At 39.4% G+C, this 19,889-nt stretch overlaps 1 protein-coding gene across 1 annotated transcript in view; it reads right to left on the reverse strand.

The window, feature by feature from the left end:
- Positions 1-19,145, reverse strand: part of LOC134749093 (mitogen-activated protein kinase kinase kinase 4) — a 66,132-nt gene extending 46,987 nt beyond the window's left edge. The window contains exons 1-4 of the mRNA XM_063683999.1: positions 18,850-19,145; positions 7,819-7,968; positions 2,643-2,755; positions 210-337 (exon numbers count right to left, since the gene is read on the reverse strand). Coding sequence (XP_063540069.1) covers positions 210-337; positions 2,643-2,755; positions 7,819-7,968; positions 18,850-18,929 — 471 coding nt within the window. The 5' untranslated portion in view covers positions 18,930-19,145. The remainder of the gene's footprint in view (positions 1-209; positions 338-2,642; positions 2,756-7,818; positions 7,969-18,849) is intronic.
- Between the last annotated feature and the right edge of the window lie 744 nt (positions 19,146-19,889).

A 19,889-nucleotide genomic window follows, 5' to 3' on the forward strand; every position in this document is an offset into this window, starting at 1 on the left:
CCACATAGGGTGATTCACAAAAAAATCACGAGAATCGGTTGAGAAATACGATCGTAAAAGAACCATGTTACAGTCGGACAATCCGGACATACAAAATCAACATCTCTAAAAGACGAGCAGTACGTACTTGCACCTCCTACACGAAGTCCTTGCGTTATTACTGATTTTTTGAAAGTGCTTGTTACTACTTGGATAAGTTATTGACTTACCAGAGTAGGTATTGCTGGTGTTTCGGTAAGAGGCAAGGAGTCTGCCTTGGTTTCTCCTCGCTGTCCCATCTCAATCTTCCAGTCTCTATCGGTTGATCGTTTTAAGCTCCATCGCTTTTTTAAACGCTCTGAAAATACAGCAAAAAAAATTGCATTCGATGTAGAGCTGTCAAAGTTTTAAGAATGACTTCGTCTGCGTGGACTTAGTAACAGCAGCTAACGTAAGTATAGCGCCTGGAAAAATTATCATAGCAATCATTCAATTTGACCATATAATGCACACAAATTAGCAGGCACTTCATTAGTTATCTCAATTCCACCCCGCTTTTTACTTTCTTAAGGGATGATTTCGGGATAAAAACTATCCTATGTCCTTCTCAGGTACTCAATCTATCTCTATGCCAAATTTCATCTAAATCGATTCAGCGGTTTAAGCGTGAAGAGGGAACACACAGACAGAAAGTCAGACAGACAGACTTTCGCATTTATAATACCAGCTTTTGCCCGCGACTTCGTCTGCGTGGACTTAGTAACCGCAGCTAGAGTAAGAATAGCGCCTGGAGAAAATCTCATAGCAATCTAAATTTGAGCATATTATGCACACAAATTAGCAGGCACTTCGTTAATTATCTCAATTCCATCCCCGCTTTTTACTTTCTTAAGGGATGATTTCGGGATAAAAACTATCCTATGTCCTTCTCAGGGACTCAATCTATCTCTATGCCAAATTTCATCTAAATCAATTCAGCGGTTTAAGCGTGAAGAGGGAACACACAGACAGAAAGACAGACAGACAGACTTTCGCATTTATAATATTAGTATGGATTAGGTAGTGAGTGTAATGAGTATCTAAATGTTATTTAAGTGCACGTTATTTAGGCCAAACATCCTTAAAGTAACTTTTTGGTCAAATATGCATATCGGTTGCTAAATTTGCTATCGGTACGAAAACGTACTAAATTAAATATGCCGCTGTCTCAGGGAGGAGTGGGTTTATCGTCTAGTACCTAGGACACAGTATAAACAGGGCAAAGTATGTTATCTTCATACAACGCACCGCGCGCGACTTGTATGTGTGCGACTTTTATCTATGGTTGCCGCACGCACACCCAAACAAGATCTCGACCTGCGTTTCTCAGTGCGCAGGCCGAGATCTTGTTTGAGTGTGCGATCGTAAAGAACCATGCCTAGGAGGATACAACCAAACGGAGTAGCCATTAACAGGCATTCGCCCTCTGTCGAAAATAGTCTGCCAATGGTCATACACAATGTATGGACTGACGTTTATCTGACATGGCTATTTTGAAGTTACGTATACATTTGACGTTCACCTCCCCCGCAAAAATTGGCAGACTTTTTTGTACAGCAAATTACAGACATGGCGGCTCCGTTTGGTTATATCCACCTAATTTTAAAACTAACACGAGACTTAATCGCGTACAAACTTACGTTTATTTATGGCCTGACGTTTCGAACGTGACGTTACGTTCGTGGTCGCAGGCAGACCCCGCATCTGAGTCCCGTGTTTAGTTTTAATATTATGAATGAAAATCTCGTTAGTTTAAACCCATTTACCCATGACACAAGCCTGACTCAGCTTACTGTGGGACTAGATCTATCTGTGTTGTTGCCAGAGCTCAACTAGGGTGCGGAGTGTTAGCGACGGCAACGTGCATGTACCACCTCTGGAGTTGCAGGCGTCCGTAAGCTATGGAGACTGCTTACCATCGGGCGGGCTGTATGCTTGATTGCCACAGACGTAGTTTAAAAAATCTCTTTAATATTTATTTAGATTAGATTAGATTTATTTATTTCAGGATAAAAATTACACTATAAATTTGCATCAATGTCAAAATTATGCTTATCTTCTTATCATGATCGTCAAACATTACATACTAAAAAATACAAAATAAATTAAAATAATTAATAAATTAATTAATTATTTATCATGTATCTCTGGATTCCGGTCCGGGCGTCCATAACCTATTGTAACCGCTTATGGCGGTTCCCTGAGCTAGAAGGCGAAAAATCTCCTTATATGATCCTGTTTTTCTAAGTGGCGTTGATATTCTTAGACGTGGAAAAAATATATATACACGAATTATGACACTTCGCTCGATACAATTAATTCCCAAAGTAACCTCTAACTCGGACTTTTAATCCAACTTTACTCGGTTATTTATTATGTGATACTATAAACAAAAAAAGAAGAAAAAACAATCTTAACTTAAATAATAATTTCATAGCTTTCGAATTTCGATATTGTAGGGTAACGTTTTTAAAATAAATAAAAATAAACAAAATTAGATCCAAATTGACACTTGGCGCGCATGATCTTTCCCGTTCTTTCTTGCGAAATGTGACAGAGACAGCGGCAAACCGATGGAACGGCCTTATTATCAGACGTGGAATAAAAAAACGTAATTTACTTACCTGGTATGACAGGAGAATCGTTGGAAGACACGTAGACAGTTGTATTTCTTCTGTCGCGCATCATTTTTTGGAATCTCGCCTCGTCAATGTTCTCCCTGCCAAAAACACAGCATCTACAATCAGAAATTATAATACGTAATATTATAAAATTATGATCGCAATGGCTCGTAAAATTTATTTTCCACGAAGGGCAAGACAGAGTAAACAATTTAATATTTAATTGAGTCATAGACATTTTAATGATGTCCCTGTCCCTACATCATAGGAATCCAAATACGGTCCCTTACCAATTTTATCTGCGGGGGCACAAGACGAGCAAAGCGAAGCGCAAGCACTACCCACCTTTACTCTAAGCGCTTCGTCGTTTTTTTGAACCCTCATAACTTGGGTTTGGATTATACTAGATAAACAAATTTCTCGGGATATGATGTCATTAGTGGACTTATTAAGCATAAACATTTTCATGATCATCTAAAGTCTAAATCATTAGGGTACTTCCTGAAATCCCAGAAAGCTGAAATTTGGGATAGTACACAAACAATTTCCCTTTGTTAGAGCAATCATTGCTATATATGATTTCGCCACTCAGTCTCCATAGCAATAGGGTGTATTACTGCAATGTTCTGCCGCCAGAGTGCAGCACTAACATCTATCGTGAACCATAGAGTAACTTATACATACTAACTTAAACTGTTTGTTGACAAGTTTTCACAGATAATATTGACACCGTGCACCGGGAACGCGAAAATATAGATTTAGTTATCTGACTCTTTATCGTTCGAATATGCAATCGTAGAGTGATAGAGCGGTTAAATAACGAAATTTCGATTTTCTTCTTTCGCGGTAGACCCTCAGATTGTGATGGATTGTGGTAGTGGCGCCCCCTACCAAGAGTTTTGCGTAATATTGTAATAACAGCAATCACAATGTAGTCGAGAGTCAGACATAAATAGGTGATAAGATAGCCCACATGATAACATTGATAACACATACGTCAATAATCATCTGGCGGGGTAATATAAATAATAAATGACTAATCGCAGAAATGGTTTAGTCATCAAACATAATGTATTCGAACTAAATAACTTTTTTGTTAAATTATATTTTTTTATAATTCAAGCTTTTATAATTAAGTAAATCTGGGGGCACGGCCGTGCCCCCGCCAAGACGAGACAAAGGGCAAAAGGCAGTGCATATCTTTTCTCGGCACGTTTCGCCGTATTTTCGAACCCTCGTAGTTTCGGCTTGGACAATGCTAGAGAACTGAAATTTTTTGTATACCATGTACTCAGTAGACTTATCAAAAACACCAAGTTTTATTAAGCTACCTATTATACTTAAAATTTTATAGTACCTTAATTTTCACTGTCCGAAACACATGAAATTCGCGTCATAGAAAATACAGACTACTTCCTGAAGTCTTAGAATGCTGAAATTTGGCATGTAGAGATGGTTCGGTATGCAATCACATATGGTGACCAGAAATCTGTAACTTTCGCCCTGCAACCCCTTAAACTGGGGGTACCTAAAAATACCCAGAAACCTGGAAACATTGGTTCCTGAAGTCCTAGAATCGTGAAATTTTGTGTGGTAGCAGTGATCGGAATGCTAATAAAAAAACAACGATAAAAAAACGCTAAAAGTTTTCGAAGTATAGATTTGAACCAGGTTCACAAAAACCAGCCAGGTAGCGCCCTCTATATTGGCACTGTTTCTTGCACGAATTAATAAACTAGTGAATATGAAATGACAGCTTATTAGCGGCATACATTAATAGCAACTTTCCATTCCAATAGGGTTTTACCGGTTGTCATTTTTAGAATGAATATCAACTGTAGGTAACATATACCACGGTCTAAAATATAATGTCAAAGTTATGAAACATAATCTGTTCTTTAATTATTTCAAAATAGCTCGCCTAACACTAATCTAATACAGCTACTCAACACTAGATGGCGCCGTGATAAACTTTAAAAAATATATTAAAATCGCTTACTTATCACACGCGAGTGAAGGGCTAAACAAACCGGTATAAGTAAGCTCTCCGATTACGCTTATTTTGTTAAGGAGCTTACGGTCAGGTTACACTGGTGGGTCCGAGATATCTACACGCCTACAAGTAGCCAACTGTTGAGAACTCTGCCTGACACACTAGTGACGGCAGTGACGTCTGAAAATAAAAGGTCATAATATATGTGAATGTAAGCTTCCTATCATGATATGACTATTTACCGTTCGCAGTAGCATTTGAGAAGCGTAAGTTATTTGGCATTTAGGATATCGAATATTTTAGACAAATATAAAGAATAACGGCCTGGTGGCCTAGCGGTAAGAGCGTGCGACTTTCATTCCGGAGGTCGCGGGTTCAAACCCCGGCTCGTACCAATGAGTTTTTCGAAACTTATGTACGAAATTATATTTATCAGTCGCGTTTCCGTGAAAGAAAACATCGTGAGGAAACGGGACTAATCCTAATAATGGCAATCGCTTTCGTAAAAATTTGTGCCTACGCTTATTACCTATTCTTGGAATTAGTTGCCAAGCGGACCCCAGGCTCCCATTAGCCGTGTCGTGGCTAAAAATGCCGGGATAACGCGGTGACGCGAGATGGTGAACTTTAAACACAAGGGAGGTTCTGTGAGCTGTAGAACCTCGCGAACATAGCCTAAATAAGTGTAGCCTATTAGAAAAAAACATAAAACTGTACTTTTTGTTTTCGGATGTCACAGTACCATCAAACAGTTCCCAACGATTGGCAACTCGCGCCGTGTAGAGATCTCGAAACACCAGAGTAACGCGGCCGTAAGATCCGTAACAATGTATGCATATTCGGAGAGCTCATTTATATACCAGTTTTTTACCTCTTGACTCGCGTGTGATAAGTAAGCGATTTTAATATTTTTTCAATAAATTCTGCTCACAAAATTTCGCGAAAATAAGTTGAGTAATACGTACGACTTATACAGAAGAACAGCCGGAGAGCCGGAACGGCGCGCACTTCGCACTCGCTAAATTCAAATTTTAATTTAAAAACTACATGTCAAACTCTAATCGTCGCACTACAAAGCCGCGGTTTTCCAACAGCACCACGATAGCACGTAAGTATGTACCTACACACCAAGGTATCTAGATCCCTAGGTGAAATTTGGCTACTTATTCTCCATTAAGAATTAAATATCTAAATATAGATAAAATTTCTGCATTAGATGTTTGCATGTAGATAGAACACATGTCTCAAAAAGAAAAAAAATGCCTAATGATATCGAAACCGCTACTTCTTTAGGCGCTGATCTACAATGACTCCGTGATTTTGTATATTTTCCAAAAATGGAATATGTACTTAGTCGTAAACATGAACACAAAATTCACAAAAATCGATTGAGTGAGCTGAATCGGAGACCTTCACTAACGCTTACTTCATTAAAAACAATTCCGATTATGGTAATAATGCTTTAAAATTTCTAGAAACTTACAATTTATAATACATAAAATTCCTGACTTTATATAGGCCCTACATAGATGGCGCTAGCAATACGTAAGTTTTATATAAATCTAATGTTAAAATATTTTAAATTATGCCTGTTTACATGATCCTGTATTATCGTAGATTCTATAAACGAATAATTGTCATTTCTAGCTGGTATATCAACTCTTACAAAAATGAATGAAATCCCACCAAAAACATTTCATGTAAAGTGTTGCCAAGACTAGGCGCATAAAGCTTTTACACTAAAAAGCTATCAGATCCCGTAGTAGGTACCAAGACTTACTCTGTAAGTCCTAACTTTATAAGCTCTAACTGTATAAAGCCAACATCTTGGTCAAACGTACAGTACGGCTTGGCCGTTTCGTTGCAGGTTCACATAAACACTCCCTCGGTGGACTTGTTGTACAAAGTAGTAGCACAAGTCTTTCAAATTCTGAGTGTCAGTAAGGGATTGTCCAATTTGTCCATTTGACAGCAACGAAACGGCCAAGCCGTACTGTACGTTTGACCAAGATGTTGGCTTTATATACAGTTAGAGCTTATAAAGTTAGGACTTACAGAGTAGTAAGTCTTGGTACCTACTACGGGATCTGATAGCTTTTTAGTGTAAAAGCTTTATGCGCCTAGTCTTGGCAACACTTTACATGAAATGTTTTTGGTGGGATATTCCTTATTGCACGAGATACAAAACAAATGCAAAACAGATTTACATTGGAAATAAAGATTTCTAGTGCGTTACCGGCATTTGAGATTGGAATAGATCCCTTTTTTTTAATACCACGTCGGTGGCAATCAAGCATACGGCCCGCCTGATGGTAAGCAGTTACCGTAGCCTATGGACGCCTGCAACACCGGAGATATTACGCGCGTTTTTTCCAGATAAGCGCTCTCGGCGGTGTGCTGCTACTCGTAAGTAGGTCAGCTTCCGCTCCGTTGCCGACACCATCGAGTAAGTATTCGCACTAAAGGAAGCGAGGTTATAGGGTCTACTTGGGTTGCCCTTCTGTCATTTATGAATGTTCTAAATCTTGTTAGATGATATATTGACGGGAATGAAAAGGAAGTATTACCTTCGAGCCTTCTCCTTTTTCCTGATAAGCGCTCTCGGCGGTGTGCTGCTAAGTAGGTCAGCTTTCGCTTACTCGCCGACACCATCGAGTAAGTATTCGCACTAAAGGAAGCGAGGTTATAGGGTCTACTTGGGTTGCCCTTCTGTCATTTATGAATGTTCAAAATCTTGTTAGATGATATATTGACGGGAATGAAAAGGAAGTATTACCTTCGAGCCTTCTCCTTTTTCCTGATAAGCGCTCTCGGCGGTGTGCTGCTAAGTAGGTCAGCTTTCGCTTACTCGCCGACACCGTGGTAAGTATTCGGACTGAGACAAGCGAGGTTAGGGTCTACTAGGGGTGCCCTTCTGTCATTTATGAATGTTCTAAATCTTGTTAGATGTTATATTGACGGGAATGAAAAGGAAGTATTACCTTCGAGCCGTCTCCTTTTTCCTGATAAGCGCTCTCGGCGGTGTGCTGCTAAGTAGGTCAGCTTCCGCTTACTCGCCGACACCGTGGTAAGTATTCGGACTGAGACAAGCGAGGTTAGGGTCTACTTGGAGTGCCCTTCTGTCATTTATGAATGTTCTAAATCTTGTTAGATGATATATTGACGGAAATGAAAAGGAAGTATTACCTTCGAGCCTTCTCCTTTTTCCTGATAAGCGCTCTCGGCGGCGTGCTGCTAAGTAGGTCAGCTTCCGCTCCGTCGCCGACATCGTCGAGTAAGAATTCGGTGGAGCGACGCGACGGCGGCGGGCGACGCATCACGACGTCTGCACCGTCACTAGAATAAAAAAAACACAAGTTTACAGTAAGCAACTATTAGGTAACAACTCTAATTATTTTATTAAATATTTTTCTTTTTATTATACAGTCTTCAGCTTTCGCCATGACCGGGTGGCATTGGAATGACATTAGCCGCGAATCAAGTTAAATACGCCGGTTCAAAAACGGCCCGGCCTCTGAAGGTTTTGGTCACTTTTCTCTATATGATAGTAGTCTAGTAATATGACATCTATTTCAGTTTAAAATAAGCTTATGGTAAATGAACTAATTGTACCTCCTTTTCACCCTTTGAAAGGACGATTTCCGTGATAAAAACTGTTCTACTTATCTCCATTCCTAGGAACCAAACCATTAACCACTTAACGAACTGACAGACAGACAATTTACTTATTAACAGCAATAATCGCTTGCACGATAAGGACTAATAATAGCAAAACGCTTCAAAGCTATTTCAGTAAACATTTTACACGCTGTTTGAATAGTTTCATTGTATTGAGGCGGAACAGATGAGTTGTTTAGTGCATACCAAGGTCTTGCGTAAATACATATAGTTTTTGAGCGTTTTGTACGCTAGTTAGTCAACATATCTGCAGTCTAGCCCTGTATAATCAGGGGCGTAGCTAGAGGATATGGCGCCCGGGGCAGTCACCAAATTTGCGCCCCCTGACGACTGACAAAAGTTTCCCTGCTGCTGCCCATTTTGGGGCTCCCCCTCTTGGATGGCGCCCGGGGCACTTGCCCCCTCTGCCTCCCCCCCCCCCTAGTTACGCCACTGTGTATAATCACCAAACCCCATTAGGCCCGGCGAGGGATTCTTTAGCATATTACCGACGCGTCCTCAGGCGTGCTTGGGAATGCCGAGGCATTCTGATGTTCTCAGGCATACCAATGTGTCTTACGATGCCGAGCGTTCTTAGCATTTCTGGACACCATGGTATGCCTCGGCATTCCCAAGCACATCTCGGCATACCTGCGGACGCCACAACAATATGCCGAAAGATCCCTTGCCATGCAGTGGGCAACGAGCCTTACCTATCAATGTCGAAATTAATGCACTTCATTTAAACTATCATCATCATAGGCCTTTCAGTCTATTGCAGACTATACAGACAGTGTCAGGTAGGGTGACAACGTTTCACATGGCTGTGTAAGCCAATACGGGAGCGGCAACCACGACCGCAAGACAGGCAGGTGTAGTGTGCCCGTGGCGAACAGTTGTCGCGCTGATGACGCTTGGCTCGCTTACTGGCGAGTGTCTTAAACCAAGCGTCATCGTGGATTTTACTACCATCGGACACCAGTTTGCGCCACTTATCTCTGTCCTCGGCAAGCTTCTCCCATTGATGAACCGGGATGTTGAAGGCGTGCATGTCTCGCTTGGCGCAGTCCTTATGCCGTAGCATCGGTCGACCTACGCTTCTCTTGGCATCAGCTATGGCGCCAAGCAAAGCACGCCGCGGCAAACGAGAAGGTTGCATACGATGCACATGCCCCAGCCAGCGTAAGCGTCTCTGCTTTAGCAGCGCAAACTCAAATTTAAACTAAGGGTTAGCAAAACTATCTAACGTAGGTTCGGTCTTGGTCTAGTTTCAGTTTCGGTTTCGGCAAAGATCTAATTTCGGTCGGACATTATCAAACACTTCGCGCATTCCTTATAGATAACGACTATTTTTAAAATCAACGCACATAATGATATATTATCTTAAAAGTGTCGTATATCGTAAACTTGATAAATATTCCTTACTATGTCAAACATTGCCTTAGTTTGAAAAAAAAAAAAACCGGCCAAGTGCGAATCGGACTCGCGCACGAAGGATTCTGAAGCATTACGCAAAAAACGGCAAAAAATCACGTTTGTTGTATGAGAGCCCCACTTAAATATTTATTTTATTCTGTTTTTAATATTTGTTGTTATAGCGGCAACAGAAAGTCATCTGTGAAAGTATCTCATGAACCGTGATAGCTAGATCACGGTTCATGAGATACAGCCTGGTGACAGGCAGACGGACAGACAGACAGACAGACGTACAGTGGAGTCTTTAGTAATAGGGTCCCATTTTTATCCTTTGGGCACGGAACCTTAAAAACGAATACTAATGTCTTAGTATGCAAAAATCGTACCTCAATTCATTTAGATAATATCTTTAGTACTCGGCAAATCTACATGACTATACTTTATGATTAGAACCTCAAAAGAATGCAAATAAACAATACCATGTCGTACGGTAGCTCAGCCTATGTATAATTTTACAGATACAAAATGTAGTGGTGGTAAGGGAGCCCATTTGATTGTGGATTTGATTAATTTGGTCCCCGTTGATACTATAATTGTCCGACTCCGACGGTCTTAATCCGACAATTATTTGTGCTCCTCCACCATAGGTATCTCAATGGCGGAATGACTGAGGACTGAGTCACGTGGTTTGGTGTGTTCACATTATTTTAATGTGCTAATGGAATATATTATGGCGAGATTGAGTTAGGTTAGATTGGTACTCATTACATGTATAATAGTACTTTTAGACACGGGGCATGTTAATAGTTATTGACAGGTTATTGACCAATTATTAGTTGATTGCGAAGTACCTAGGTACTAAGCAACACTATTACGAGTCTCCGGCAAGCTCGGCCGAATTTCACCTTCCCATTTCACCTTCACAAACGAAGTTCCGTTTTCATTTTAAAACCACATTTTGGCTTGTAATGAAACTTTGCACATAATGACATGAGGTATATCTAGGTCTGAAATTAGTTTATATAGTTCCAGTTTATAAAACAAAAAAAGAAATAGAGATGAAACGTAAATTCGCTGTATTTTTTTAACTATGGTGTCTGAAGCTACATAAACTAATTTCAGACATAGATATACCTTATCCTATTGTAAATATAAAGTTTCAGAGCAAACTAGCAAGCTACTCGTTTTAAAATGAGAGCGGAACTACGTTTTTATGGAGAACCGAGCTTCATATCGTCGCTATACTTACTCAACCTCATGTCTGCAACAATCATTTGATGGAAATGTCGCTTTTCTTTCATTCGGAATACGGGTGTTTTTGTCATCAAATGAGTGTTGCAGGTACGAGGATGAGTAAGTATATTCATATTCATATTCATTTTATTTGGTAATATTTAATTACATGTCAACCTTAATATAAAATATATTACAAATAGCATTATTATCATTAGAGCGTCTTACACTATGTATTAGAGAATAACTCCCTATGGTCGTAAAACGCCTGCTCGAGAAGCCATTTTTTGAGCTTAGTCTTAAATATAGGCGCACTTGGTGCAGCAATAATGTCACCCGGTAGGTGGTTGAGCACCTTACGACCCATGACGTTCGTAAGTTTTCTCGATTTTGCGAGTTTATGTGAGACAAGGGGCAACTTTCGAGAGCGAGCGCTGCGGGTCGCGTACCTGCGCGTAACCACATCATTGATCACGGGTGTCGCATTTATCTCTTCTCGTGTAGTCACTGCCATTTGCAGGATTAAAAGTGAAGGCAGTGTTAAAATACCTAATGATTTAAAGTGGGGTTTCGCCGAGTCCGTTTGGGTTACGCGCGCTATGGCTCTTATTGCGCGTTTTTGGAGTCGAAATACCCTCTCCCAACCGGCCGCCGTTGCCCACAAGTCGACTCCATATTGGAGGTGCGCATGGACGGTCGCGAAGTAGCATGATCGAACGATTTCCCTTGGGAGAAATCGCGCCAGCCGTTTTAATAGGAAGCATGCCGTTGCTACTTTGTTGCATACTTTGTCGATTTGGTGATTCCAAGTCAGGCCTCTATCGAGTTCAAACCCTAAGAATGCTGCGTTTGTGACTTGGTTAATAAGGTCGCCATTGATCGACACTAACAAGTTCCTAATCTGCCGCCCAGAGAGATCGAAATGTATATGATGCGTTTTCTTTATGTTTAAGATCAGGCCATTATTTGTGAACCAGTTGGATACTGTTGCCGCGGTCAAACTTAGCTTCCTCTCAAGATCGTCGTACGTCGGGGCGCTCACAACGACGGCCACATCATCGGCGTACATGAATGTTTCACCGGTTCTAATGGCGTCCGGTAGGTCGTTCAGTAGAAGGGAGAAGAGAATGTTGGAGACTGAGGACCCTTGCGCTACGCCCATGTTAGTGGTCACTGAGTCAGATCTTATTCGATCGTGGTCGGCGACCACAACCTGCCTCCTGTTCCGCAGTAAGTCGGCCATAAGTGACAGCGCAGGTCCTTCAACCCCATAGTATAGCGGCGATATCGTATCATACCGCCGTGGCCGGGTATCCCATAGGTCCAGAGCGTGAGCCGCGTAAGCTGAAGACTTGGTCACATTAGTATATAAAGTCCGTTTCAGTTTATAACAAGATTTACGAAGTGTTTATCAAAAGTGTAGAAAATATTCAAATCATGATTGTCCGAAAACCGTGTCCGTTTGCGTTCGCTGTGTCATGTTCACGTGTCACGGCCACAAGCGTAATTCACAACAATATGTAAAAAAAAACTCACTATACTACGAGTATGGGTAATATGCATATTAGTACTACGTAGCTAGAGAATTTTCACTGTTTAACAAAGTATTAAATACTGGAGGGCTTCGTCACTTTTTCTTTAATATATGACATCTATTACAGTTTTTAATTTATATATAGTAGTGTGACTACTTTAAAAAACACAAATCAAAATATATAATAAAATAATTGTATTTGTTCTCAAACTTGTTCATAGATGGCAGCACCAGTCTCTCTCGCTACAGCGTAAATCCGTAAGGAGTTCGTTTAGGAGGTGCAAGCGCGCACTGCTTGCCCTTAGAGCTGGTCAAAAACGCCTAGTCTTACTAAGATGGCATATAGTCGAGAAATTCGGAAGGGCACCGCCGTGGCGGGGTGGCCTAGGGGTTCATGGCGTTAGCCGCGATAGCTAAAGATGCCGGTTCGAATCCGGCCTTCACCACTGGAGATAGTTTATTATTCAAGTAGGCATATAACAATGCGCTTATGAACGTCAAAGCTACGCCGCCTCTAACCCTACACCTCTGCCCCGAGAAGATTTATATTCCCCCTCAATTGGAGGAGGGTATCCCAATATGGGATCGGCAACAAACTCGGCGGGACACAAGACACATCTTTTCAAAATATTACATGTTATAAAATTAACATGCATTATGAGTAAACAAGAAAAAAAAATATAATTTAAATTACTATAGAATTCATGCAATAACATACAGTAGGTAATTTCCTTTATAGAAATTTGACAAACTAATTATTACTAAGCAGATAGCAAGGGATACTACAATTTTTTATAGGTATTATAGAAAAAAATGCTACCTGTAGGCCGAGCACATGATTGACGCGACAGTATCTCGCCGCGAGATAGACTACCCCTCTTTTACTAATTGTATTAATTAAAGGGGGAAGAGTTGTCTATGTCGCGGCGAGATACTCTCGCGCAAATCATGTGCTAGCCCGGCAGAGGCGTTTATACAAAACGGAAAGAATGGAAAGGATAGTTGTAACAAAACAGGTGTTTGATAGCAAAAGGGATCGCGTAGTCTTCGTCTTTCACTGACGCCGATGAAGAATCCTATGATTTTCTAAAAAAAGTATTGTGTAAGTGTATTCGTAAATCACTGATTTAAACTTTCACGATTTTTACTCATTATTATTTACAACGACGGGACTTAATCGCGTAAAATAAGTTTTAAATTTACCTCCGACGTTTCGAGGACGGCGTTGTCCCCGTGGTCTCAGAGAAGACTGGCTAAAGTTGACATCAACATCTAGGCGCGCGAGTTTTTCGAACTACCCGCACTTGGTCTTGTTTATTAACTTGAACGTTTTGCGCACTAGGGATGTCACCGGGTCGACACACAACACTCACAATATTCGATTTTTCAACTTTCGATATTTGTTTTCGCTTACACTCACTAATGACTGGGTTCCATGTGGATGAGATCTTAAAACCTTCGTCTCGATTGAAATTTCTATGTTTTTTGATTTCAATGGCTTCACGGATGACGGATGTATTCGTAAATGACGTAGTGTACATAAAACGATCTGGCTTGCATAATTTTCAGCTGGTAGAGCTCTTAAAGAGGCTTAATTAGATAGTCAAAATTCTGTACTACTACATCTTGTTGTCACCTATTCTGTGCTAGTGGACAAGATCGTAGGGATCGAGCTGCATTAATGATAACAGTTCTGTTATAATAGATAACAGCACCACGTGATTTATCTGTTAACCACGATTAAAGATATAAGTTCAGTGTCAACCTTAATGCAATAAGACCCACTTGTAGAGATTGCACGATGGATTGAAATGTCCCGATACATTTCAATCCGCGGATCCGGTTTATTTCATAAATTTCGGATCCGGATTGCAAACCCTACCCACTTGGTTAGGTGTCCTATTGACAGATACCTATAGCAGTCATAATAGTTGAAGGTTAGTATCGTGGTAGGTAGCTTCAAATTTGAAACTTATTCAGTTTATACAGCTAATACGGTTTGACGACCGGTTTGGCCTAGTGGGTAGTGACCCTGCCTGTGAAGCCGATGGTCCTGGGTTCGAATCCCGGTAAGGGCATTTATTTGTGTGATGAGCACAGATTTTTGTTCCTGAGTCATGGGTGTTTTCTATGTATTTAAGTATTTATATATTATATATATCGTTGTCTGAGTACCCATAACACAAGCCTCCTTAGGCTTACCGTGGGACTTAGTCAATCTGTGTAAGAATGTGCTATAATATTTATTTATTTAATATTTATTATTTATTAATACGCAATTCTCTGTGACTATAGTATAGAGTCTATACCATAGGTATTGGAAGCGTAACTTCAGGTATGCCGTCGCGCGCGACAACGCAAGTCACACTAAGTCCGATTTTAACCCTTAAAGAGGTGAAAACAGGGTTGAACGGTTTTAATAATCTCCAAGACTATAGTTTACCAAATAAAGATTATATTTGGTATACAGAAGTTGTTAAGGCGCGGTGTATAGTAAAATGCGCTATTTTGAAGCTATATTTCCAGACTTTTACAAGAATTTCTTGCATATAGAATTTCTAGTATGTAGAACTTCAATCCCTGAACTAAAGTCTGTTTTTTTTATTCCGTAGACTAAAATGACGTTTCATGTGTAAGACATGACATTTCTTAGTATCACATGAAATGTCATTTTAGTCTACGAAATAAAAAAACAGAATTTAGTTATCTGCTTGTCAGAAACACGATGGCTCATGATTTCCTCAATAGAATTTTCTTTTGAAAATATACCTAAAATTGACTTTTTTCCCTTATTTTAGAAGTACTACGACGAAAATTAATATGAAAGAAAGAAAGAAAGAAAAGACATTTATTGTAAAAACCTTCTACAAACAGCGCCACTTCAGTTACAAAAAAAGAACTGAGAACTGTTGCTTTATGAGACTTACTTCATTCGATAGCTTTTAAGTAAGTCTAAGTTTTTGCTTGACCTCTCATTTATACGTTAATTTTTTCATTCATAATTACATTATAATACTAAACATCACCCTGCGCGGCAACCACGCGGCAACACCGTGCGTCGATTCCTCACGCCAGTACGCCCGTGACCACTGTCACCGTTTTTGCGGTGTGTCATAGCCGTCATATTTGATTTTATTTATTTATTACATTTATAAGCATTACAGTTAAACCAAATCGCTTATTAAATAAATTAAATTAATTACATTAAAATCATCATTATTATCATTAATTATTTACATATATCATCATTATAACAAAATAGTAGTCAAACATTATTTCGTCAGGTATTGACTCAGGAATACTGAGAGCTCTCTACCAAAACTACCAACACTATCCGCGAATATGTCGATATGTGGGGCACGGATGGACAAGACATTAAGAAGCTCTAGTGCCCGAGCCGTGGGCGAATTAGCGGCGCGGCGGGTGCGCGCGGGGGGGCGGGGCACCCCGCGAAGAGGCGCGCCGGGCGCCGCGCGGGCAGCGCGCTCAGGCCCGGGGGACAGGGACGCCACACCGGGACGAACAGGCCGAGTCTCTCCAGTACACTCGGATTATTTACTGTGTTGTTTATTACACCATAGTAGTGCATTAACAACAACAGTTTCCGCCTTAGCTCCAGTGTGTGAAGCCCCACCATACCCGAGACGAAAAGCGAGGGATACAGGAGAGGGTAATATCCATACTGCCTCTTGTACAGGTGATATGTAAGTTTTGAGGTAAGGTCGTAGATGGCAGACGCCAAACTCATTAGCAAATAATGTTATTCTAACCGGTATTTACAGTAAAAAGGTGTCAAATCACACTTTCACAGTCTGCAACGATTTAGAGAGAAATAAGTGTGGAAGTGACATAGAAGTTTAAACGTTTATCATACCACTGACTACTGGGCGTACAGCGGTGGCAGCATGGTCGCATTTTTATCACCTGTCACTTTCGCACTTACATACTTGTTAGAACGTGACAGGCATGGTGTCAGGCGATAAAAAGGCGACCGTGCTCAGCCCGGGACGTTACAGCTTCGGCTTATACGATTTATATTTTTTACTCATGCATACCTACTAGTGAGTCTAGTGACACCATGTAGTTATGTTTACAAATAAATCATTTCAATTGAATTGATAAGATTTCATTTAAATGATCCTTGCTCTATCAACTCAACTGTTTGTTAATTAAAATTATCAGTTCCAATGTAAATTTTAATGTCTTATGCATTTCCTAGTAAATATAAAGTACTACTAAAGTATAAACTACAAAACCACAACACAACTAAGGGGTCATCCATTAATTATTAACTAAACGAATAAGAACGATTATCGTTCCAAAAACTCGTTGTTTAACTGTACAGCGAATAAAAAAAAATATTTTTTCGGTTACTGATTGAAGTTAGTGACGTCACAAAGTTTGTTACTCCCCCTCCCCTTGTCCCAACTTGTCACGTTTTCGTGACCCCATCCCTCCCCCTAAACGTGTGATGTAATTATTGTACGACCCCTAATAACAGTTAACCAACTAATTACAGATGGAAATTAGATATATATATATACATATATGTTAACAAATTATACTTACAAAACACTTGTCTGAAATAAAGGCTATTATTATTATTATAACTAATTTCTATACAATCTGGTATCTGATTATAAGTACCTATTTGCTCTGCTCTTATCAGCTGATGGGCCGATTGTGATAATGTATCTGCATTAACAAGCTGTTAAACTTTTTATAGATACAATATATGTGTAATACCGTTGCAAGAGGTCCTAGACAGGATGTACGTCCTTGACTTTTGATATGTGTACCGGTTTTGTTCTGAAAATCTGATGAATTTGATATGATATCCAATATATATATCCATGACCACTTTCTACTGGTGTCTGACTGAAGGCAAAAAAGTATATTTTCGGTAGTCCAACCAAAGTTTTGGTTTTGGCAGGATTCAGCATGAAAATCATTTTCCAATCAAAGGTTCAGTTTTGGCTGAAACTCGCTAATGTCTATAAAATCAGAAGTACAGAACTATGTTACAATCATACATCGGAGTTTCCGGTGCGGAAATGTTGACATTAGCCAAAGAGTAGGTATTGACTTAAAAACAGAATGTACTCTAGCAGGTTTCTACATAATGAATAATTAATTTTTAAACAAATGACTAAATAAAAAAATTTTTTTTTATATTTTAACAAACTTTGCTACCAAGTGAAACACTAATTTTCTTTACCATACCACCTATCTATCTATCTATCTATCTATATAAGCCCTTTATCCTGAACTCAGATTTTTCTTCCTTTCTTTGGTAGTTTTCTATTTTTGTTATAATATGTCTCTAAGTTCAGTGTGCCTCCTGGCAAAGGCCTCCTCTAACTCCTTCCATTGATTTCTATCATTCACTACTCTTCTCCAGTTTGGACCAGCCGTCAGTTTGAGTTCGTCTTCCCACCTCTTGTACTGTCTTCCTCTATTCCTTTTACCGTCTCTAGGATACCAATGTGTTACCAGCTTACTCCATTTTTCATGTCTGTTCCTGACAGGAACAGACCATACCACCACTAAAATACTAACTGTAAAACATTACAAATGAAATCCAAATGATTTTTTTTTAATATGTATCAGAATCATCATTAAAAGACTATTCTACTCGCCGACATCAGAAATTAACATAACATTTGCATCAAATTACTTTGCCACTCTTGTGGATTAAATGCAACTTTCTCTTCTGTTTTTGAAAGATAAGGAGAATTTTTGCGAGTTAGTGTGGTGAAAATAAAATTGTATCATTGCGAGTATACAATCTGCAGTTTGTTATTCATTAAGCATAATATGTAGTAAAAGTAGACCCCAGATGCGTTGGGACGACGACATCAAGAAGACTGCAGGGAAGCAGTGGCTCCAAGTCGCAGAGAACCGTGACGAATGGCGCTAAATGAAGGAGGCCTACACCCAAAGGGTAGAAAAAGGCTAAAGAGAGACAGAGAGAGAGAAGCATAATATGATGTTCTCTCAGACTAACCTGTCTGATTATCTCTGCTCTTACTCAAATCATTCCCACACCGAAAACCCCCATGCATGGTTACAATAGTGTGTTGCAAAGTGGTGAAACTAGTACATCAGTGCATCAAATCGTAAAAAATATTTGTAAAAGCAGACAATCCAAACAAAAACACCAAGTCATAATTTCCTACACAACAAAAACCAGAAATAAATACTACACATTCCATCAAAGTTAATTGCAGTCGTAAAGTCCACTGAACTCGGCCGTATAATCACTACATTAGATTATTAACAACCCATAAAACTCTCGAAACCAACTGATAACTGCGTATCAGTAACAATTTAAGCTAAACCACTCAAACACATTAACTAAATAAAACTACACTTACGGGTCTTCTTCGGAATCCGATTTAAAGTTAATTTGGAATCCAAGTTTTTTCTTCCAATCCTTATCTAGAGACACATCCATGTTTTTTCCCTAAACTTTAAAACACGGCACTATAACATGACTCCGATTTTCACACACAGAACGCACGTTGAGAGAAATTGTATAGCTTGGGAACGTATCCCTGCATTGTCAGAAGCGACTATTGTTATGGAATCGGTAAAAACACTTCATATTACACAAAAAATACAGAAAACACGGATAATGAAATCACTTCGACTAACGCGACAACGGACACGTATTTTCGGTCTATTTGTCTTGATTTGATTGTTTTGACATTGACGTTTCAGGGTTATGTTGCCATACTATTTTGTACAATATTTTAAATTAATATTACAGTAAATTAACCATACCCAATATAACTTCTATAATAATGTCACAAATTTAAAAGTAAGAAATATCTAGAGGTACATTATATTAACACAAAGATTAACCTGAATAAATAAAAATAAAAAAACGATTTTAGTAAAAAAATAGGATTTTACATTAGTTGTTCACCCACAGCTTTAAATATTGTATGGTGGGATGTATTTTCATTACAAAAACATATTAAGTAATATCACTCCATTCGATATATTAATTAAAAATGCTATAGTAAAATAACTACCTCAATTACAGATTTTTGTAAAATATCCGTTTACTTTATATCCTGGCAACATTTCTGTACCTACCATAGACAATAATCATAGACAATATGACAGCAACCGGCTGTATTTTTCTGTTTAAATTAATTATTTTTGAAAGCAAATTATTCACATTAACAGTCATTCAACTATTGTATTTATTTTTATCGAATAAGTACCAAAACTACAAATTGGGTATAAATGTTTAATCTACGAAGCAAAAAATAAAGGAGCCCTATGACCCGGCGGACCATACAGATACCCTGGTCTGAAGGGCCAAGGTGGTTTTTGGGGGCTGGCTTGCATCCACTCTTGCCCATACGGTAGCATGCCTGGATATGGCTGACCTTGCTGGAACGTG

This window comes from Cydia strobilella, chromosome 2 (assembly GCF_947568885.1).
Source record: "Cydia strobilella chromosome 2, ilCydStro3.1, whole genome shotgun sequence".
NCBI lineage: Eukaryota > Metazoa > Arthropoda > Insecta > Lepidoptera > Tortricidae > Cydia > Cydia strobilella.